This window comes from Megalobrama amblycephala, linkage group LG14, assembly GCF_018812025.1.
Source record: "Megalobrama amblycephala isolate DHTTF-2021 linkage group LG14, ASM1881202v1, whole genome shotgun sequence".
Taxonomy (NCBI): domain Eukaryota; kingdom Metazoa; phylum Chordata; class Actinopteri; order Cypriniformes; family Xenocyprididae; genus Megalobrama; species Megalobrama amblycephala.
In genome coordinates, this window is record NC_063057.1 from 52,159,445 (window position 1) to 52,184,137 (window position 24,693).

Sequence of the window (24,693 nt, forward strand, 5' to 3'; positions counted from 1 at the left end):
GCTGCCTGGACAAACATCTCATCTACATGTGTGCTTATTGGGGTGGTTCATTATGATTTCACTTTTTTAACTTTAGTTAGTGTGTAATGTTGCTGTTAGAGCATAAACAACATCTGCAAAGTTACGATGCTCAAAGTTCAAAGCAAAGACAGAGATTATTTTTTTAAAGAATTCTCTGTTTAAGGACTACAACGAACGGATGGTAGTTACTACAACGAACTTCTTCCCGGGTTGGTGACATCACTAACCATAAAATTTACATAAACGCTGCCCCTGAGAACACATAACAAAGGGGGTGATGCCATGTTATTGCTATACAGTACGTAACACAAATGCAATAGCATGTCATAATGACAACATAAGTTACAACAATTATTAATTTAAACTATACCTGTTCTATCCTAATTCAGCATATGTTCTCTGGCTCTGTAGGCATTTTACAACAGTTCCCACATGAGCAATTTATAGATTATCATGACTATGCTAATCAATGACTTTAAGATATCCCACATCAGCTACATAAATAGCCATGATGCTAACATGGCGTAAAAACTTAATAAACAATCAATCGGCTACATAAATTCATCAACTAACCGTTCAGAAGCGTCCTGTTGCAGTCTACATGTTGTCACTTCTTCTTGAGTCTCTCCATCATTGTCCGACTCCGTTTTGAACATAAAATGCTGAACAGTTTCTGACATTTTCAGTGAGTCTTCGTGAGGTAATTGGAGCTGCTAGTGCTAACGCAATGTCTTGAAACCCCGCCCTCTGCTTAGGAGCAGCAGCTCATTTGCATTTAAAGGGACACACACACAAAAACAGAGCGTTTTTGCTCACCCTCAAAAAGTGACAAATTTAGCATGCTATAAAAAATTGTGGGGTATTTTGAGCTAAAACTTCACATACACACTCTGGGACATCAGAGACTTATTTCGCGTCTTATAAAAATGGCATTATACCACCCCTTTAATATAGAAAGAAACAACAAACGGTTCAGTTTGAGATCAAGATCAAGCAAATGTTTGATATAATTTTCCGCATTTCTGAACTCCAGGTGATTCACTGGAACTCTCCGAAGAAACTGCGTGTTAAGAACAAACACGTGGAGTTCTTCAGGAATCTCTATCTGACGTTCCTGGAGTATGATGGGAATCTGCTGAGGCGTGAGCTCTTTGGCTGTCCCAGTGAAACAGACCACAATTCAGAGAATGTGAGTTGTGCTTCATGTTGGCAACTGCAGCTTTTAAAGTTGCAGATGTCTGCAGTGATTTCTTTATTTAGGCAGCATGAAAGAATAACAACTGTTTTCCTAATATTCCTGCAGCTCCAAAAGACCCTATCCGAGCTGGATGAAGATGACCCATGTTATGAGTTTCGTCGGGAACGCTTTACTGTGCACCGCACACACGTCTATTTCCTGCACTATGAGTATGAACCAACCTTAGATAACACTGACGTGACGCTGGTGGCACAGCTTTCTATGGACAGGTAAGAAAACATAGGCCTACTTTACAACACCTCCTCACCTCATATTTCATACATGATGCCAGTATAGGGCACGTTAAATCAAATTGATCAAAGCTTGATGCTATTTATTAAGAACCTTTTTAAAGAAATATTTTGGTTCAATACAAATAAAGCCCAATCGACAGCATCTGTGGCATAATGTTGATTACCACAAGAAGTCATTTGTCCCTTGTTTTCTTTAAAGAAAAACCAGATTACAGTGAGACACTTAGAATTTAAGTGAATTCTATTCAATTTTAAAGCAGAAATGTGAAGCTTATAATTTTATTAAAGCACTTATATTAATTCTTTTAAGACTTGTGCATTATTCAAGCTGTAAAGTTGGGCTGCATCAAACAATTATTTTGATTAACAATTATTAGAGCATTTCCTTGGTTACTGCTGTAAACAAAGCAGCACTGCACTTATAAATAGCTATTTTATTCAGAGGTAAGAGGAAAATAAAATGCCATCAAAACATTTCTGAAGATAGTCAGTTCCCTTCAGAGATATATTCATATAACCCCTCACCTCCAATTCAATATTTATATTTTCTTCCTATATTTCGAGCATCGTGAACAGTGAGCTTCTCCGCATGCTACAGAACTTTCTCCTCTTTGCGTCTGTCTTCAGCATCTTTGGCTTCTTGTTAACAGCTGTTTACAGACTCAGGCATGATGTGGGCTATTTATCTTTTATCACTGTCCCAGTAGCTCCCAAAAATAACAGAAAAATAAATACAGTACAAAGACTGTAGAAATGTAAAGTATTATTGTACTCATATTTCTGTTATTTTCAGGAGCTACTGGGACAGTTATAAAGATCTACCAGTCGATCACAATTAGATGGGTTGGCGACCACTGCTTTAGCGGCTCCGTGTATGTGTATATATATATATATATATATATATATATATATATATATATATATATATATATATATATATATATATATATATATATATATATATATATATATATATATATATATATAATTTTTTTTTTTTTTTTTTTTTTTTTTTTTTATTTAGGCATGACTGCTAATGATTTAATGACTGGTAATGATCCTGACATGACTAACTAATAAATATTCTAGGTGTTTTAATTGGTTATTTTTGAAGACTATAATAGCCATCAAAGGTCCTGAATAGCCTCTTTTCCACTGTCGGGTCAGTGCGAGCCTGAGCTACAACATGCCAGATGGGGCCAATAGCCTTGGACCTTGAGCACTGAGGCAAAAAATCAAGTTGCGTTTCCACTGTCGAGCCAGTAGCCCCGCAGCGTTAGCCTAACACGCCTCCATAGAACGACGTCGCACAACCCCACCATTTGACTGAAAACTAGCTAAATCGCAAAATAAGCATGACTGAAGCAGATCCCCATCGGATCACAAGGAACTTATTTCAAACCTTTGCTGGTGTCTGAAAGTGAGTTTTGAGCTGAAAATTGTTTTAAATGTCTTAAATGTTGAAGCTAGCTGGTAGCCTGATATAATAACATGGGAAATGAACAGCGGTGTTGACCGTCTCCTGACTCGGGTAAACTCCACCTCTCCATCACCGCTTCTCAAGTCCCAGTTTGCCCGCGTTGAACCAAGGTATTTGACGGGCCAAAAACTCCTGGCTGTTGGCCCCGAGGAAGCCCCTGAAGTGACAGTGAAATTGCGACTGGCCCTGGCATGCACTAGCATGCTCGACTTTTGTCAATAGCCGTGTTTCCACTGTCACTTTATGGGGTCCATCTTATCCTCCTACGTTTTGTTTTTGTTTTTTGCTGCGAAAGAAAGGAGTCTATTCTGTGAACTGAATAAACATGTAACTGTGGTTGCGTTAAAGGGTTAGTTCACCCAAAAATGAAAAGTCATTATTTACTCACCCTCATGTCGTTCCACACTCGTAAGACCTTCGTTCATCTTCAGAACACAAATTAAGATATTTTTGATTAAATCCAGCAATCGCCAAAAAGATAATTAAGACTTTCAGATGCCCAGAAAGCTACTAAAGACATATTTAAAACAGTTCATGTGACTACAGTGGTTCAACCTTAATATTATAAAGTGACGAGAATACTTTTTGTGTGCTAAAAAAACAAAATAGTGACTTTATTCCATAATATCTAGTGATGGGCGATTTCAAAACACTGCTTCATGAAGCTTCTTTTGTTTCGAATCAGTGGTTCAGAGCATGAAAGTCATGTGATTTCAGTAAACGAGGCTTCGTTGCGTTTCGAAATTTCAATGGTTCATGTGAATTTGGCAGTTTGATACACACTCCGAACCACTGATTCACTGTTTCATCTGTTTCGAATCAGTGGTTCGGAGTGCGTATCAAACTGCCAAAGTCAAGTGAACCATTGAAATTTCTAAACACTTATGACGTAACGAAGCCTCGTTTACTGAAATCATGACTTTCACGCTCCAAACCACTGATTCGAAACAAAAGATTCATAAAGCTTCGAAGCTTCATGAAGCAGTGTTTTGAAATCGCCCATCACTAGATATTGTTGAATAAAGTTATTTTGTTTTGTTTTTTTTGCCGCACAAAAAGTATTCTTGTCGCTTCATAACATTAAGGTTGAACCACTGTAGTCACATGAACTGTTTTAAATACGTCTTTAGTAGCTTTCTGGGCATTTTAAGTGTTTGTCTCGCTGGCGATGCAGACCTCACTGAGCCATTGGATGAACGAAGGTCTTACGGGTGTGGAACGACATGAGGGTGAGTAATTAATGACAGAATTTTCATTTTTGGGTGAAATAACCCTTTTAATGTTGTAAATGAACACTGAAATGATTTTCTGGCTGAATGAACCACACTGTATCCTATACTCTACTCCTGATTATACGCAATGGCATTCACGCTTTGGCCTGAACTCAATTAAAATGATATGCCTTGTCATTATTCATCACACTGATGACATTAACTGGCAAACTGCTGCTGGAAATTAACAATGTTTTGAGTCAAAGCTTCACGGCTTTTGTAATCAGTGTAATAAAGTTAAAGGCTCTGGTTAGTCAGGCATGTTCGGGCTACTTCAGACAGCCAGCTCATCAGTCAGTGCCAGTGGCGGAGGGTTATCATCCTTGTCAACAGTGACGGATGCAATTCGTTGTTGTCTTGGAGGGCATGATCTCTTGACGGCCAAGTATAGCACTCAAGAGCAATAAGGCTGTCAGAGTAGATGCCACATCTAGTTGGACTTGAATGAAAGTGAGGCTTTGAGGGACAGAAGTGCAGTCTGTTCAGTTTGTCAAGTCATGTCAGGATAAAACAGAACTTTTACTGTTTTTCTTTGTTACTAATCATTAAAGGATTAGTCCACTTTAAAATAAAATTTACTCACCCCTATGTCATCCAAGATGTCCATGTCTTTCTTTCTTCAGTTGAAAAGAAATGAAGGTTTTTGATGAAAACATTTCAGGATTATTCTCCTTATAGTGGACTTCAATGGGCACCAAATGGTTGAAGGTCAAAATTACAGTTTCAGTGCAGCTTCAAAGGGCTTTAAAAGGGATTCTACTTTCGGAACGAACGCAGTACCAGTTCTGTTTTTTCCGCAAGTAGAATAGGGAAGGTGTAGGACATACAGCGTAAGCTTTTTGAAGAATACGGAAAGCGGAAGCACGTACAAGGCGATCATTTGTGTTTATAAAGCATATACAGTTGTATTTTTTTTTTTTTTTTTTTTTTTTAAAGAAAATGACCGATCGTTTCACTAGATAAGACCCTTATTCCTCGTCTGGTATTGTTTAAAGCCCTTTGAAGCTGACATGGGGGTGAGTAAATTATCAGGAAAATTTTATTTGCAAGAGGACTAATCCTTTAAGCAATTTAGGCTTTTAGTGTATATATCTTCTTGTACATATTAAAATAATCAGGGTTCCCATAGTCTTGAAAAAAACCTGGAAATAGAGTATAATCAGGTTTGTAAAATCTATAGTGTATCATATTTTTCTAGGTATGCTCAGTTCTAAAGTATTTATTTGACTAGAAATGAATAAAAATATGAGTGCTCTGTAAATGTATAGGATCAGGATATTTGAGCCCCATACATATCAGATATTTATTTTTAAGGTGCCTCTTGCCACACTTTTTCAAGTTAATATGCTGCATTAAAATGTACCTTACTCTAAAATTTTGTGAATTAATAAAATTAAAAACATTTGAGTAGTTTTTTTTTTTTTTACTATCAAAGATTATTGTGATGTACTTTGTAAACACTGTGAGATCAAATACACCCAAAAATAAGAGAAATATATCCAGTACAAGCTCTAAGACTGCTCCGTTTAGAAAACATTAGTACCAGTGGTTTGTTTCCCATCTTAGGATTTTGTTGTTATGCAAACCACTAATTATTAACACTATTTTATACGCATTTCTAAAAATGTCCCCCTTCAGGTCATGGTACATGTGTCTTTTTACTGTCAAATCTTTCCTGAATTTTATAAAGTAAGCTTAAGAATATCTGTAATATTTTTAGATGAACATTTACTGGCCTGAAGGAACTTTACTTTATTATTCATCATTTCTTTTGAAAAATCATGTTAAAATTTGAGGATCAGGCTTTTGAGGAACGTTTATTTGCCCATCTCTCAAACATCATTCTATTGCATTGCTTTATTTGATTTGCTCCGACAATAAAAACAGCAATATCTTGTTATTGATCATAAAACTAAGCATTTGGATCTATCTTACTTAGACACATTATTGGGAGATATAGAGTGACGACTGATATTTATATGTATTTTATGTAAGTTGTAGGGGTGTGACGAGACGGGTATCTCACGAGACGAGACTCGAGATTGAGTTCACGAGACGAGACAAGATTTTTACACACTATTTTTAAGAAATCCTCAATGGCGAAATACATGACTAGAAAAAATATTCTGCAGGTTTATTTGAAATGTTTTAACTAATCATCTTGTAATGAATGTCATTTCAGTTCTACTTTGAGTGTGAATTATCATATGCAGTAAAAGACAACAATACTCAAGTACTGTAAAAGGTTTTGCCACTAACTCAACTGACTGACTTCTCTACTGTATGATTTCAGTCTCTTCAGACCTTACTGTACATGATTTATGAGCTTCTACAACTTTTGACCTCCTAACTGAACTCGTTTCCACAAACTGATCATAGAAATAAAACAGTATAAATGAAAATGTTAACACTTTACAATAAGGTCTCATTTATTAACATTAATGTATTAACCAACATCAACTAACAATGAGCAATATCTTTGCTACAGTATTTATTCATCTTTGTTTATGTTAGTTAATAAAAACAGTCATTCATTGTTAGTTCATGATAGTTCACAGTGCATTAACTAATGTTAACAAACGAAATCTTATTGTGCTTAATAAGATTAAGAGAACTCATTCATTTTTATGGTAACACTTTACAATAAGTACAACCATAATTCTCAATATTCAAAGTGCAAATAAGACCAAATTTTTCTTTGATACAGAGCTGAGAGATGGTTACAACTACACTGCCCAGCCTAAAATAGCTTTCATACTGAGAGATATTTGCATTAATCAGGGAGCCGCTTTCAAAATGCGGGGTATTGAAATCGCGTTTGAATGCGTGCTCTTGTTTACTTTCACTTTCAGCGATCGTGCGTAACTCTGGGAATATGGAGCGGCAGCGACCGTTATCCAACTGAATTAAATGTTTTTTATTTAAATACAAAGCAAAACGACAGTGGAGGAGTAATGTAAACGTAGCGGTGGCATATTCTTTCCTAATCATCCTAACACTCTGTCATGGCAATATCACGAGACTACTTTTCGCCTCGACGAGAAATCTCGTCACACCCCTAGTAAGTTGTATGTAAGTCTGCTGTTCTTTGATTTACAAGCTATCAGAATTTCATCTTATTGGCCAATTCATAGTTTTGAATGTCACTCTTATATGAACCTCCACCTGGAGGCCAAAACAATGCTTTCCTCCATTGCCCACCAGTTGTTTTGTCCAGGTTTGTACTAAGTACTAATGTAGTAGTAGCTTGTTTCCACCACTGAATCAAAAATAAAAAAAACTGTTTGTGACTTTATATCTTACTTTATATCGGGTCTCTCAAAGACCCGCCCCCTTAGTTTCTGTTGCTTTGTCTGACAAGCCGTGGCGCTGTCACGCCACACGCAGTGAAAAATACATCGTGGAGCAAAGAGGATACTGACAACACGTCGACAGACAAGACAAAGCAGGTTACTTATGATATTAAACAAAGTTCCAACTTTCAAATTGTGTAATTTTTTATTATTTTTTTAAAGAAATTCGAACAATAAAAACCGTTTTGTGTCGTGACAGATAGCTGTAGCGCCTCAGCTCAAGCGGCCTGTGAACCGATCATTTCTTCCTACTAGTTAATTTATAGCATCAAAAAAACATGAATGAACATCAGAAGGAATGTTGTTTCAAACACGGAAAGATGTCAGTACACACCATTTTTCAAGTTCAAGTCCACCGAAGTTAATCTTCTAACTTCTGACTGCTTTGTCAGGACAAAATGGTGGATTCAGCATTATGATTGGCTAGATTGCTTGTCAATCAAACTCCCAGCGAAGGGTCAATTGTGAGAATATGTCAGAATTGTGGAAAATTGACAGGCCTGTGCTGCAGTTCTATGGATGTTTTACCCTCGACTTCTCTGAACCAGTCACATATTGAAAACTATGAATAGAGATCGGTGGCTGTTTAGTTGGTGCACCATTTAAATGATTTTAGTAAATCTCGTCATTAGAAACATCTGAAAAATTAATGAAAATTCATTGGTCAGAAGGGGTGAAAACCTTTTTCTTGCTTCCATTTAAGCAAAATCAAATGTTACTGGAGTGTTTCTTTGTTCCAGACTGCAGATGCTAGAGGCCATCTGTAAGCACTGGGAAGGCCCCATCAGTCTGGCCCTCTACCTCTCAGATGCCGAAGCCCAGCAGTTCCTGCGATACGCTCAAGGCTCCGAGGTCCTGATGAGCAGGAGCAATGTGGGATACCACATTGTCTATAAAGAAGGCCAGTTCTACCCTGTTAACCTGCTGCGTAATGTTGCTATGGGGCAGGTCAACACACCCTACATGTTCCTGTCGGATATTGACTTCTTGCCCATGTATGGACTCTATGAGTACCTCAGGTGAGACAAAACCTAAATATGGAATGGTAAAACAATGTTGGTCCATTTTGGTTCTCAACTGCTAACCACAATCCTAAATATGTGGTTACAGCCTTGCTCAGTCAGTGTCATTATTTATCATTAAAACCCATGTGCTACTTTATTCAACCGTGTCACAGTACATTTTAAATTCATATACTTATAATTTGAGTAAATGGACCCTTTTCACAGACTGTGATAATATTTCCACAGTTATCAACTGCAAGTCTAGTAAAGTTTTTAATATTTTCATTAAAAAAAAAAATACACATTTATAATGCTATACTTTGTGTTATATTACCTGTCGGTAAATGACAAAAAACGAATTAACGCTACTGCGAGGGTGTTTCTAATACAACGGCTGAGAGAGTGATGGCAAATTTACTTCTCTTATGACTGCTGTAATCAATTTCTCTATATTTTTTTCTCTTTTGGAAAGCTATTAGTGCAAATGCAAATGTTGTCTCCCACTCACTGCTTTAGAAGGTTACCCATCTATGATTTACCCATCTGCTTCTGAGAACCCCGGAAATGTGAAAAGTATGGATGACCCGAGCTGATCTTAAGGATTGGTATTGGGGCCGATTAAGTTATAATTTTTTTTTTTTATTCTTACTGATTGGTATCGACTATCCTAAGCTCGATCCTTTACGTCAGCTGTCATGTAGGTGTCGTGCAGTAGGTGGCGGTATGCACTTGAAGTGGGTCTGCCATTAAAAGGAAAAGAAGCAGCTCAAAATACTTTTGTAACGAATTAGTCAAAAATTAATTTAACGTTACCAGTCAGACTGAGATGTTGTTGCAATAATATGTGTTGATATGGATTGCATCTTGCTTCGGACTTGTGCATAGATTTGTATCAGCACATTTTATACTCTCAACGTTCTTGCACTTGTTTTATAAAAAAATCCCAATAACAATGTTGAACAATTGTTAAGAAATACTGATAAAGTCTATAAGAGAAATTTGCCCTAGATTAAACCATGTGCTCAAAAACATTTTTGGTGTCAAGGGAAAAAAGTCATAGCATAACAGGGTGAAAACTTTAGGGAGAAAGAGAAATATATATTAACGCATGTTTTACATTGGTGTCAGCAAAATGTTCCCAGCTTGTGAATGTGATTTGTACGAGAAATCCGTTCCACAAGTAATCCATCTTGTTTCTGTCTTAGGAAATCAGTTGTTCAGCTTGATATGGCGAACACTAAAAAGGCTCTTGTGGTTCCAGCGTTTGAAACGCTGCGCTATCGGCTGTCCTTTCCCAAATCTAAAGCAGAGCTCCTGTCACAGCTCGATATGGGCACTCTGTTCACATTCAGGTAAAAACACTACCTTTTTTAATAAGTGTTTAGAAATGTTTAATTTTATGACAGATGAGATTTTTTTCTGATTTGTGACTGAATTTTTAATGATTCAGTTCATTTCAGTTCAGTCGATTTAACCAACCTATCACAAACTTATCTTAGTAGTATATATTTATTATTGTTATTTATTTTTTGTAATTTCTTGACAGTTAACAATGACTTATTAAAGTTAATAATCATTTTCTTTTCCACAGATATCACGTCTGGACAAAAGGTCATGCTCCAACAGACTTTGCCAAATGGAGAACCGCTACAACACCGTACCGAGTTCAGTGGGAGGCCGACTTTGAGCCGTATGTGATGGTCAGACGAGAAAGCCCCGAGTACGACCGGCGCTTTGTGGGGTTTGGGTGGAATAAAGTAGCTCACATCATGGAGCTGGACGCTCAGGTAACACATTAATACAATTTAAATTTTCATATTTGTAAGTGATTTCTGAGAAACACTGTTGATATTTGAAATCATCCCAACCAAACACACCCCTCCTTTCATTGCTCCACCACCAAAATGCACAAATACTGTATGTAATGCAGGAGTGGATGTCTCTTAGCAGAAGAGAAGCAAAACAATGCTTCAAAAATAAAGCAAAGACAGCATGAATGACAAGGAAGAACAAAAAATGATCATACAGTACACAAGAGTATATGAAGAGTTTGGTTCCAAAAAGCGATAAACGCCAGTTTAAAAAAAAAAAATGATTTTCTGCCAAAATCAGTATTGTATCTGGTCGGTATTGAAAAGTCATTTATTAATTTTGCACAAAATGCGATATCCGTCATGTTTTCTCCCTTTCTTTCCAAAATGCGACAAACGCCAGTCTCCCTTCTCTGCAGAATGCGATATATCCGCTCAACCAATCACAGCGCACCATTCCACGCACTGTAAACAGTAATGGCGGCGCTCTGAATACACCCGGCATCCTAGTTTTCCTTGACTACTTTGTGATCAGCAAAATCAGAAAAATTAATTTTGACAGCATTGATGAACCTGTGGTGGTTTCTGCGGTGGGGAAGAAATGTAAGTCATCGAAATGTAATCATTTACGTGAGGAGATTAAGAAGATGAGGCACTCGAGTCGGGAGGAGGAAAAATGCCGTTGCTTGTTCCACAACCGCATCAAACGTCTGTCACGGTCCCCAAAACTGAATCATGAACAGTTTTTAAAAGCCATTTTTAATACCAATGTACTCGGCAAATGTGTTTATTTTAACCGTGCGGTGGCGCCAGATACTTCTTAATCGGTAATAACAAACGGAGACATAATTAATAAGAGTAGTATTGACAAAGTTCAGAGGCTGTCATATATGAATCAACTTACTTTGTTGTGTATTTTCAATATGAAAAATAACTTTTATATTGATGAATGAATTGCATTTTGAAAAAAAACAAAAAACGTGTCATGGATTTATTGCATTTTGGAGGAAAAATAATCAGTTTTTATAATAAACTTTTGAAAATCAAAATCTAGATTTGAATTTTTAATGTTTTTATAACCAAAAGATGCAATGTGAAAGTTTGAAACTTGAAAATAGTGGTTTTCATCTTGCCGCTTTCTTTGTAAAGAAAATTCCTTTTTACTTAAATTAATCAAAATTATGGTGGCCCAGTAGTGCACAACACAATGAAATTAAAAAAGCAAACAAGTCCACAACACAACGAAATAAAGCCACAACACAACGGAAATGCTCCCGAACACTTGGAGGCTCTCAGAGCTCGGTAATATTACTATTCCTTGCCAATGTTCTATAAAGTCGACAGTTTTACAAAGATATCAATACCATGATTAGTTTTAAGTATGTAAGCATTGTATGTCGACATGAAATATTAATTAAAAATCAACTATGTTCACAATAGCTTCATGTTTATACCTGTGAATGATTTGACGCGATACCACGGCGCTTGATGAAGGGAACATCCACCAATTCCACCAAGTGGTTAAAACGTATAATTTGTATTCATTAAAATTACTTTTAACATTTAAAAACAGACAAAATTCAAATTCCAAAGCTTTGTTTTTTTTTTTTACTGGTTCGGTTAAGACACGCCCCATAATTCAAGTGCAATGGAGCAGTATCAGACTCACATTCTGTCTAGAATATGAGTATGACGAAGTCAGGCTAGCGCCGTGGTAGCGCGTCAAATCATTCACAAGTATAAATATGAAGCTATTTTGCACGTAGGTGATTTTGAATTAATATTTCATGTCGATATACGGTGGTTACATACTGTTAAAACTAATCGTGGTATTGATATTACTGCCGACTCTATAGAACAGTGGCAAGGAAAACTAACTTTACCGAGCTCTGAGAGCCCCCTAGTGGTCGGGAGCATTTCCGTTGCGTTGTGGCTCGATTTTGTTGTGTTGTGAACTTATGTTTGCTTTTTTAATTTCGTTGTGTTGTGCACTACTGGGCCACCGTACAAAATGGATTTATAGCATTTTTGAACCAAACGCTTCATATACAAGCAAGAGTTCATTGTTAGTCGCCAACAGCACAGCAGCTCCAGACAAACAAAGACACTCAAAATGTCCTGTTACTAGAGTAACATTGTAACATTATAAAAACAGCATTTCTGTGAAATATAGCAAAACCAATGTCACATATGGAGGAGAAACAATGCCAACTCGGCATCCGTTTTCAGGCCTCCTACTTGGGTCTCTCCATCGCTGGAAAGCTCTTCTAATATTACTGTGGATCCTAAAGGCGCCGATATACTTCAAACAGAATCGAAGAACGAACTGATGTGATGTAATTTCTAACAAAATCAGGCTAAAACGAAGTTCGTTTTGGGAGTTCGAAAAGGCTTGCCAAAGCAAATTCTCAGGAAAGGTTGGCTCCAGCTGCAAAACATCTTCGTACAACCATTGGTCCGTGACGATAACGTAATAGAAGGTATGCGCTGAGGCTCCACCTTCTTTCAAATGGAACCCTTCTCTGACTCATTTTGTCTGTTTGAGCCTGTAGAGGTAAGATCACCATGGGTGAAAACATGAACACACTGGATAGCCGCTTTAAGGGACTGGGACGAATATCACGCTTGACTCGTGACTAAACAAAGGGCGCCAATGTGAGTGTGCACACCGACACGGAAAACACCATCAAGGGTAATCGAGGGCTGAATCCGAAATCGAATCCCCTGAATCCCATATAACCTCAAATAGGGCATTATTTGAGGCGACAGCCATTTGTAGTGGTGTCCGAAACCATAGTGGACGTTATTGAGTGCACTCATTCAATGTCACATTGCACCGCAATAACGAGTGTAGATGTACACACACCAGCTGTCCACATTCACTCACTCGTTTTCATTCACTCTTTCAAGTGAACATATGTGGATAACGTAGGGAATAGTGAATGAGGCTTTAAGGGGTGATTTCGGACTTACCATAGGCTGGGATGCGATCTCAGCTGTGCTCTCTCACTACAATGCTACAGTGAAACGGGACCCCCCCTCAAACAGTGACGTGCTGCGCCGCGTTACGAACGTTGGTTAAGCGACACATACTGGTATTAAGGTATCATCAAAATTCATATCATAACAAAAATAAATACCGGTATTCAGTATGAACCGGTATACCGCCCAGCACTATATACTTGCACTAGCATAGCCTATTGTATATGACAATTTAGTTCAAACTTTGACCTGAGGAGGGCAGTAAGACACTTAGCAGTGTCTACACTGCTACAGCTCTTGCCTAATCATTACCCTTCTTTTTCCAGTGATATTCCTCTGATTTTTTTCTCTTTTGTAATGTCTCTCAGCCACATCTCTTTCTACAGTCTTTCTTCAAATCTCCCTCTTACTCTCTCTCTTCCCCTATCATAAGTGGACACGCCCCTACTGCTGATTGGCTACAAGAGTGTTGTGCCACTTGCAGAAAATGTTTAAACGGTTCTTGAACATCTTAATTCTTCCATTGGTGCAGACAAAATGCAACCACTGAATTGGTTGAAATGAAAGAATCTTAAAACATAAAACTAAAAAAGTAAAGCAACAGTCCTGAACAAATCCTGATTGAAATCATAACTGTAATCTTATTTTCTGGGAATAAACTGATCTTTCAGCACGTAAAGTTGTTTGTTTGTTGTGTATTTTCAGGAGTACGAGTTTGTGGTTCTGCCCAACGCCTACATGATCCACATGCCACACGCGCCCAGTTTTGACATCACCAAGTTTCGCTCAAACAAACAGTACCGTGCTTGTCTGAAGACACTGAAGGAAGAGTTTCAGCAGAACATGTCCCGGCGCTACGGTTTCGCCGCGCTCAAATACATGACAGTGGATAACAACAGCTAGCCGAGCACTTTGTCCAAGGAAGCGATAAGATAACTGCCATGAGCTGATCCAGGAGCGCTGTCTGACAGCACCTTTATGGATGTGTTCAGTGGAACTGAGAAAGCAGGGTCATTAGGAGGCACGGCTCGTGATCATCCATTCATTCAGGGATCTGATGAGACGTTTATCAATGGTGTTTGACACCGGTGCCGAGAATTAAACTCTTGATTCGAAGTCACTTTTGTGAGAAGGCGAGCAGATTCTACCAATGGAAACTTCTAGGAAAAAAAACGATGTCTTTTGTTTCTTATTAAAAATGGACAACAACACTGATGCACTTCAGATTAAAGCCTTGAATCTGTCTGTCTCTCTTTCATTCTGCCTGTCTGTCTCTCTGAAAGTCTATCTATTGGTTTGTTTACCTATCAACCTTATGTATTCCTGTCTAGTTGTCTGCCTCTATCTCTCTCTCTCTCTTCTTCTCTACAATCGATCCTTCTGTCTGTGCCTCTGTCTAATAATTTATTTATCTCTTTAACAAACTCTTTATCTTTCTGCCTAACTATGCCGATTTTAGTCTGTCTGACAGTCTATTTAACAATCTGTTCATATCTTTCTCTCTCTAACAATTTGTCTGTATCTCTTTATATCTGTCTGTCTGTCTGTCTCTCTCTATATAATTTTCCTAACAATCTGTCTACATCTCTGCCTATATCTTGTCTGTTTAACAATGTCTGTTTATTTAACACTGTCTGTATTGGTTTAACAATGTCTATATTTGTCTATATCTCTATATTTGTTTGTCTGCCTCTCTCCATCTGATTGTCTCTCTTTATATCATCTGCCTGTCTAAAACTCTGTCTATATCTCTCTATAACAGTTTAACAATCTGTCAATATCTCTTTATATCTGTCTAATTATCTATCTCTCTTTATATCAACAATTTCTCTAAGGCTACGTTCACACTGTGAGCCTTCCGATTTTTGCTCAGATCTGATTTTTTTTGTTTTGTATAGCTGTTCACATTGTTGTTTTAAATGTGGCCAATATCAGATTTCCAGTGTGAACAGATCATGGTTATGAACTGACCTACATACGCAAAAGACAGCTGGAAAATGACTTCTCAGTTCCTTCTTTCTTGGGAGTTTCCCGGACGAGCCCCCAGCTGTTTTTTTTTTTTTTACCATAAAATCCACTCATTTGCTTCTCAAAACTAGTCCAAACCTAGCGTGTTCCGTGGGGTATTCCGGTAAAAAACACGTTCTGGGGGTTAAATATCGCGTTAATGTGGTTGCTTAAACCCACGGAGTTGCAAAAAAAAACGCAGTAACAGTGAAAAAGTAACCCAATTCTGCAGGAAAATCGCAGATTTGGCAACACACATACGGAAGTAAACATGGAGGGCATTAAAGTAAGCGATTACACGTTTATTACTTAAAAGTTCTGACACATCACTGCCCTTCTACTGACTTTGTATGTAAAATCTTTGAATAGACTCCCATGAGCGCAGAATCGTGATGAATGTTGATATCGAGTGACATAAAAATCGCATGAATTCCGATATGACTGTTCACACTGCGGTCGCATTACAAATCATCTGACCTGTATCGGATTTAGTACCACAAATGGAAGTGGCACAAATCGGAATCGACAAGATCAGATTCCATGTGGTTTGTACTGTTCACACCGTCATGGGGAAAACAGATACGAGTCACATGTGGGCGAAACCAAATCAGATTTGGACCACATTTACCTGCAGTGTGAACGTAGCCTAACAATCTGTTTTCTCTCTTGATTCAAGGTTTCAGTCTCAGTGTTGACACAGTTGTTGTGTGTTTTGAAGTAGTTGGAAATGTTCATTCTAACTGCAGATGTGAACAGTGTAATAAACAGGGATCTTCATTCATCGGACTGGCAATAATACGTATCGAGAGGCCAAAGTGAACTCTTCATTGACACATTAGGGATGGTTATTTAAATGTTACTGACTGTCATTCTCCATCAGAGGGCGTCATACCACACTAACAGACTTATGCACTTGATTGCAGGCTTAATTAACAGACTTAATTATTTTCTTCATTATTTGTAAAAGATAGTGTAGTTGATGCTGCTGCGGAAGTGAAGGTGTCATGTGGTGGTTATTCTCTATTCAGACTATCAGCAAACAACATGTCTGACTCAGGCTCGTGTTCACACAGAATTATCAGCTGATATTTTGCCTTTTTTGCCACCCTGACAGAACACAATCTCATCGTCGACAAGACCTCGGTGTAGTTTTCATCTGCCATACGTCTCTAAAATGTCTCTTGTCTGATGTTATACTGATATTCAGCAGTTTACCACCTATATGATTGTGAGTTTTTGTGAATCAGATATTTTCAAGATGTTTGTACAATTAGAACTTAATGCGTTCTTCAACCGACTTCTCGGCAGCATAACTGTGTTTACTGCGGTATCAATGAAGTGCTTTTAATCGGCTACAGCCTGTGCAGTGTGTTACAGTATGCCTGCGAGATCATCCACAGGACTGCTGCTTTATTTCGTGTTACTTAATTGGATGCTATTGTCCTGTAGAGCCCCTTGTGGCAAAGCTGAGAACGCACTCGCACTTGCGTTACGAATTGCATTGTGACAAATTTTGGAAGATGAGTTTGTGTTTACATAGATGCTTTGGGAATAATATGAGCAGATACAAAGAATCTGTGAAAACAACATGAATGTGATGAATGTGTGCTGCTTATATTCAAGACGGGTCCATTAGAGCAGACCTGGGCTAGTTGTGACATTTTTATTTTTAACTTTAGTGAATATTTCTCAGGGTGGGTTTATTTTTGAAAGTCAGTTTCTGTATAGAAACAAACCATAAAGTGTTGAAGAAAGCTATTGAGATTTTTGTTTCACTGGAAAAAAAGATACATAGTCTAATACAGGGGCATGTTGTCACAATGTATGGAGAAATATGTCATAATGAGAATTTGCATACAATGCAAATATTATAGGCTGTTAATGCCTTTTCAAAAAAGAAAAAAATAACTGTAAAGAATTTAAAAAAGCTGAAAATGTAAAATGTATGTCATATCGCTTTTATTAAAGGGTTAGTTCACCCAAAAATAAAAAAATTGTCATTAATTACTCACACCCATAAGTCCTTTGTTCATCTTTGGAACACAAATGAAAATATATTTGATAAAATCCAATGGCTCAGTGAGGCCTGCATCACCAGCAATAACACCCTTTTTTAATGCCCAGAAAGCTACTAAAACATATTTAAAACAGTTCATGTGACTACAGTGGTTCATCCTTAATATTATAAAGCGACGAGAATACTTTTTGTCAAAAAAACCCAAAATAACGACTTTATTCAACAATATCTAGTGATGGGCGATTTCAAAACACTGCTTCATGAAGCTTCGAAGCTTTACGAATCTTTTGTTTCGAATCAGTGGTTCGGAGCATGTATCAAATTGCCAAAGTCACGCCCCCCAGTGGTGAATCACAGAAATTTCGAAACACTTATCACATAACAAAGCCTAATTTACTGAAATCATGTGATTTTGGCAGTTTGATACACGCTACGAACCACTGATTCGAAACAAAAGATTCGTAAAGCTTCGAAGCTTCATGAAGCAGTGTTTTGAAATCGCCCATCACTAGATATTGTAGAATAAAGTCACTATTTTGTTATTTTTGGTGCGTAAAAAGTATTCACGTCGCTTTATAATATTAATGTTGAACCACTGTAGTCACATGAACTGTTTTAAATATGTTTTTAGTAGCTGTTATTGCTGGCGATGCAGGCCTTACTGAGTCATCAGATTTGATCAAAAATATCTTAATTTGTGTTGCGAAGATCTTACAGGTGTGGAACGACATGAGGGTAATTAATGACAGAATTAGCATTTTTGGGTGAACTTACCCTTTAAGATCATCTGTTCAATGTGTATTACAAAAATTCAGTAGTAAATTTTAGTTGGCCAATAATTTACATTAGAGCATTTTAAACTTCTTTTTTTTTTTCAGTTCTTGTGACTTCAGTATGTGACAACCAGTGTTGGGGAAAGTTACTTTTAAAAGTAACGTGTTACAATATTGTGTTACTCCCTAAAAAAGTAACTAATTGCATTAAGTTACTTACCTGAGAAAGTAATTGCGTTACTTAGTTACCGTTTATGTAATGTTACGCTACTTTTGCGTTACTTTTTTTTCTCAGCTGGGCAGGGCTTGTTTGTTTGTTTTTTAATAACAAAAAAGTTCTGTTTTTGGCAAATGTAAAGTGCAGTAGAGGGCGCTGCTCAAACAAACCTTTCAGCTGTGCTGCCATTCTGGATCGCAGAAGAATAGGACACAGGAGAAGAAAGGTCAACACACTTACTTCAGCAATAAAAACATAAAAAATTAAACGAATGTGATGTTTATCTAAAGTCATTTTTGCTTGTTAGTATGGTTGAATTCGATCATTGAAGGTCAGCCGCAAAGACATTGTTTAATAAAGTGAGATTAAATACATAAAGTATATTTGTGTTAACATAATTAAGTACTGCAGGTTTGTGTAATATAATGAGTTTGCATTTCACTGTTTTTATTCATTTTGAGGAATACCGAGTCTGTTTTTGTGAAAGTGAGTAAACATAACGCCTTTGCACCGATTTCTCTCAACATGGGGACAGGAAAGGAGTCAGTCAATACATGGGAAAACAAAGTAACTTGTGTTACTTATACATACTTTACTTTGTTGTAAATTTAAAAGTAATGTTTACTAGTTACTTGAAAAAGTAATCTGATTACATAACTTGTTACTTGTAATGCATTACCCCCAACATTGGTGACAACTAGCCCCAGTCTCCTGTATTTAATGAAGGTATTAATGGACAGCACACGTTTAAAATCTTATGAAGGATACTAGGTTCCACCCATCCAGTTTATTTTGCATTCATTTGGAAACCGTCCACGTCACTGTACTGACTAAAGTGCTGAAATGTTCTGATGTGGAAGCCTTACGTCCATATCCTTCTGTGGATATACTTGTTTCATAGGTTGTAGTGTTACTACTGATGTTCTGATCGCTCATTGATATATTTGCTTTGGAGCTGTCATTATTTTTCAGTATTTTCTGAGGTTGTACGTGAGTACTGATGTGCTGAGCTGTATGTGCACACTAGCTGATTGATGTGTGTGTTTAATATGAATATAAACAGCCACATGTCCAGGATAACACTGATAAAACTGCTTCTGAATAAAATCACATCATGTTGTCTTGTCCTGCTTATTTTACTGTTACATACAGTATGAAACAATGTTTCACCATTTGAGTATTTCATACATTCATTGCATTATCTTGATGAATCTCCTCCTAACTACATAAAAGAATTTAAAATGTCATTCTCTGAATTAATGTGCCATCAATTTATATAAAAAAAAAAAAAAAAAACTGAAATATTAAACCGAGACAGCTGTCATTTTGCCTTTTGGAGGTTGTATTAAATATCAGCATGGTAATCATTTTTAAACAAAAATAGAAGTCTGCTTTTGAAGGAATATTATAAACAATTTTAATGCGCTTTAGAGAGAACATGTTAGAGACTGAATTTAATAGAACAGCCTGTGCATTCAAATATAATTAATATAATAACTAAATGCAGTTGTCATGTGATAATGAAAGAGGACAATGTGGTTTAAATGATTCAACAACAATAAAAGCTTTTAGTATGTGAGGCAAAGGAATTGATTCCTCTTTATCATAATAAACATAATTATTTCAATAATGTTGACTAAATATTACTTTTATTATTAGTAACAGTAATAAGTAACAATTAGTAATTTTATGTATTCATATTATTTATTAAAGATAAATAAAAATTCAAATTCATTAATTACTCACCCTCATGTCGTTCCACACCCGTAAGACCTTTGTTCATCTTCGGAACACACATTTAAGATATTTTTGATGAAATCTGAGCTTTGACTCGTCCGTAGACAGCAATTTAACTGACAATTTCAAGGTCCAGAAAGGTACTAAAAACAATAAAACATTCGACGTAACTGCAGTGGTTCAACTTTAATTTTATTAAGTGATAATTAAGAATACTTTTTGTGCGCAAAAACAAAAACAACTTTATTCAATAATCCCTTCTCTGTCATTATCCTTACGCAGTAAGCACAGTGAAGACTTCCGTGTTTACGTCCGAATGCCGGCTCAGTATTGGCCAAAGCTGATCATGTGAGCAGCATGACACATGCGTGTGATGCTGTCTATGGACGAGTAACCTCTGGGATTTCATCAAAAATATCTTTATTTGTGTTATGAAGATGAATGAAGGTCTTACAAGTGTGGAACGACATATGGTAATAGTAATTGTCCCTTCGCCGGGAGTTTGATTGACAAGCAATCTAACCAATCATAACGCTGAATCCGCCATTTTGTCTGACAAAGCAGTCAGGAGTTAGAAGATTAACCTCTGTGGACTTGAACTTGAAAAATTGTGTGTATTTACGTCTTTCCACGTTTGAAACAACATTCCTTCTGATGTTCATTCATGTTTATTTGATGCTATAAATTAACTAGTAGGAAGAGATGATTGGTTCACGAACCGCTTAAGCTGAGGCGCTACAGCAATCTGACAAGACACATTAAAGAGCCAATTATTGTTCGAATTTCTTAAAAAATTACACAATTTGAAAGCTGGGACTTTGTTTAATATCATAAGTAACCTGCTCTGTCTTGTCTGTCCAAGTGTTGTCAGTGTCCTCTTTGCTCCACGATGTATTTTTCACGGTGTGTGGCGTGACAGAGCCATGACTTGTCGGACAAAGCAACAGAAACTAAGGGGGGCGGGTCATTGCGAAGGGTCAATTAATGACAGAATTTTCATTTTTGGGTGAACAAACCCTTTACAAATTTAAAAACGTGAAGCTTTAAGAATCTTTTGTTTCGAATCAGTGGTTCGGAGTGTGCTTCTTTATGTCATAAGTGTTTTGAAACATTTCGAAATTTCAGTGGTTCACATGACTTTGGCAGTTTGATTCACACTCTGAACCACTGATTCGAAACAAGATTCATGAAGCAGTGTTTTGAAATCGCCCATCACTAGATATTGTTGAATAAAGTTGTTATTTTGTTTTTTTTGGCGCACAAAAAGTATTCTCGTCGCTTCATAACATTAAGGTTGAACCACTGTAGTCACATGAACTGTTTTAAATATGTTTTAGTAGCTTTATGGGCATTGAAAGTGTAAATTAACTTGCTGTCAATGCAGGCCTCACTGAGCCATCGGAGTTCATCAAAAATATCTTAATTTGTGTTCAGAAGATGACATGAGGGTGAGTAATAAATTACATTATTTTCATTTTTGGGTGAACTAACCCTTTAAGTCTGTATACTAAACACACTTAATATATCCAGCAAACTACTAATGCAATGCGAGATTCAGACACAAGAGGGAAGCTCAGAGAAAAATACATATCTAAATAAAAATAAGAAAGATATTGCATGTTTAGTTTGTGATAATGTTCATTATGAATTTGAAGTTTAGCCAATAACAACATATGTTTATATATATAGGCTGCTATTGTAGTGATATGAACTAATGATTGTTTATCATTAGTTGTCATTTGTTAAATATAGTTCTTGTGTTAAATGTATATGAAAATATATTTGTATGTAGTACTGTGCAAGGATGCCAACTTGAACATCACTTAGACCTGTAGACGCTGGCGGGTGACGCTAGAGGGTGATCGGGAGCCGCAGGATATAGAGCTTCATTTATATATGAAGAAGCCACTCTGGCAGTCGCTGATACACAGTTGAAGATAACTAATTCATATCTCTGTTTATGTGTGTTTACAGGTAAAATGAGTGATGTGGCATCACAGTTTGTGTTCATAAAATGTTTATACGTTAGTTATATGTGTTAGTTTAATGAATTTGTATATTAAAGCGATAGATTTAGCGGTTGATATGCGGCCGGCGGCGCCCGCGCGATGGATTGCGCAATCGCGGCTGGGAGGCGGCCGACCCCGCGAGACATCACGACAAAATAATAGTGCTTAATGTCGTTAGACAATATAATTGAGTCATTCTACGAAACGGGTGCCATTTGGGTCCGCAACGTTTGATCAGATGCATAAGGCACAAAAAATGTCCCAAAGTCTGTTTCTAAAGCTTAAGGTCATTAATTCAAGTGTTCTTTTTAACATGATATATGATAAAATGCTTTTTTTTGAAGATTAGCATACTATTTTTAATTAATTTTCATTATTATATAGCCAATTTCACATGTCCGTGTTAACCAACATGACATTTGCATCTAAAATATCACCAAATAAGTCATATATTTTTTTCAAACATACTATTTTCAGGATTATATGTGTGTCCCTGTTTACACAAGATATACTTATTCACAATAAACCTTATTTTTTTTGTAAATATTTTATGATTTGTGCGTGTCCCTCAAGTTTGACTTACCACCCGTCACACTAACTTCCTTTAAATGACATCACAAAGCCTAAGTGACATCATTTGAGCCTTATAGCCACCAAGAACAAAAGAAGGCAACTATGTACATTTTTTTACATTGTTTATTTGTTGCTTTTTCATGTTAGGCAGAGCCCGTCAAGCTTAAACTTACCACCCCGTCATGCAAAATAGATAGGGAAAACTGTTTTTTATTCATTTTTTCACATTATTAATACACAGAAAATTAAATTTCAGATTGAATGCATGTATGCTAGGTGAGAAACTTGACCACATGGGAGATTTGCGGACATTTTGTGATGAAATTTACCACCCCGTCACGTTTTTGTGACGGGGTGGTATGTGACGGGGTGGTAAATTTCATCCCAAAATGTCCCTCGATAAAAATCACATTCTTGGGGGTAAAACTTTTTCTTTTTGGCAAGGTTCCCGTGGTAAAATGTGCATTCCAAGGGCTAAATAGCATGTTTTTTGGGCTCACTTCAACCCGTGGACATGAAAAACAACCCGCGGCAACAGTGTAAAAGTAGCCTAGCCCAATTTTGCGGGAAAAACGCAGACTTGGCAACACTGTTTGGTTCATTAATTCACTCATTCACTCACTCACTGTATCACTCACACACTTTTTACTCAATATGAATGTCTCCCCTCCCCCAGTTTTTAAATTTTAAAACCAGCAGATCATATAGAGATACACTTTGTCCATACCACCCCGTCACATCATTTACCACCCCGTCACAGGGTCATTTTGTTAAAAGTTTATGGAAAGAAAATGAAATAGTACATAAATTAATGTTGAATTATGTTCTTGTTGTGTGGACTAATCAGATAAATTTAACTTTATTTGTATTTTTTCAGTGAATTAATTATTTCAGTACAAACAATGAGGCCATTGAAAGGTCAAATTCATATTTCAAGATTACAAATCTAAGAATAAAAAGATAAATAAATAAATTACAGACTTTCTATTGATGGTTTCCAAAAAAGGGACATTTTACTATTAGGAAAACATTAGATTTTAAAAATCTATTTCTTCTTTTACTACTCCAATGGCATACATTTTGTCCGTGACGTGGTGGTACAAGAATGGCTGTCTTGCCTAAATAAAAAGGATAATATTAATAAAGATTTTGTGCCTGAGGTGGGAAAATGTGTTTTTTGGAGGATTAACATATCTTTCAAGTTGTATGTTTGTTTAAAGAAAAGTTTGCTCTTAATGAAAATTTTGAAAAGTGCAAAGTGGAAATGGCACCCGTTTCGTAGAATGACTCAATTGCAATCATCGTTGTTATAAAAGAGTTGATATTTGTTTATTGTTATGTTTGTGTTCTGTAAATCTGCCTTTGGCAACAGAGCACACAGAGAGAAATATAGTCTACTAAAAAGGAAACAAAGTGCTTATACACCATTTGTGTCCCAGACAGCATTAGAATGTGGCCCAGATCCGGCCCACATCTGGTACATGTGGATTACATGCGGACCAGATGTGGGCCAGATCTGGGCCGACACTATGTTGCCGTCAGGGGTATGTTTATTGAGTATTGTCTGTTTGATGTAATGTTAATGTGTTACAGACAGTATACAGCAATGTATTCTGATTTTCTTTTGATGTATTGTCATAAGATTGTGCAAAGTGTGTTTATTGAGATAGAGCTTCATTTATATATGAAGAAGCCACTCTGGCAGTCGCTGATACACAGTTGAAGATAACTAATTCTTATCTCTGTTTATGTGTGTTTACAGTGTTTACAGCAATACACCAATATATCCAGAAGTCCCCGCCTCTTGTGTGTGTGCAACACTATACATGTGACTCTCCACAAGACCGTGTTGTTAAAAAATTAAATTAAAGAAACCGAAATTATACTGTACAACACCTTCAGGAGAACATTAAAGAGCATCAACAGAATTTTTTACAAACAAGAGGA

General features: G+C 36.8%; 1 protein-coding gene across 1 annotated transcript in view; it reads left to right on the forward strand.

The window, feature by feature from the left end:
* Window positions 1-16,204, forward strand: part of large1 (LARGE xylosyl- and glucuronyltransferase 1) — a 38,768-nt gene extending 22,564 nt beyond the window's left edge. Inside the window, exons 10-15 of the mRNA XM_048154966.1 lie at window positions 1,055-1,210; window positions 1,325-1,488; window positions 8,357-8,635; window positions 9,826-9,972; window positions 10,212-10,407; window positions 14,119-16,204. Coding sequence (XP_048010923.1) covers window positions 1,055-1,210; window positions 1,325-1,488; window positions 8,357-8,635; window positions 9,826-9,972; window positions 10,212-10,407; window positions 14,119-14,316 — 1,140 coding nt within the window. The 3' untranslated portion in view covers window positions 14,317-16,204. The remainder of the gene's footprint in view (window positions 1-1,054; window positions 1,211-1,324; window positions 1,489-8,356; window positions 8,636-9,825; window positions 9,973-10,211; window positions 10,408-14,118) is intronic.
* Window positions 16,205-24,693: the final 8,489 nt, after the last annotated feature.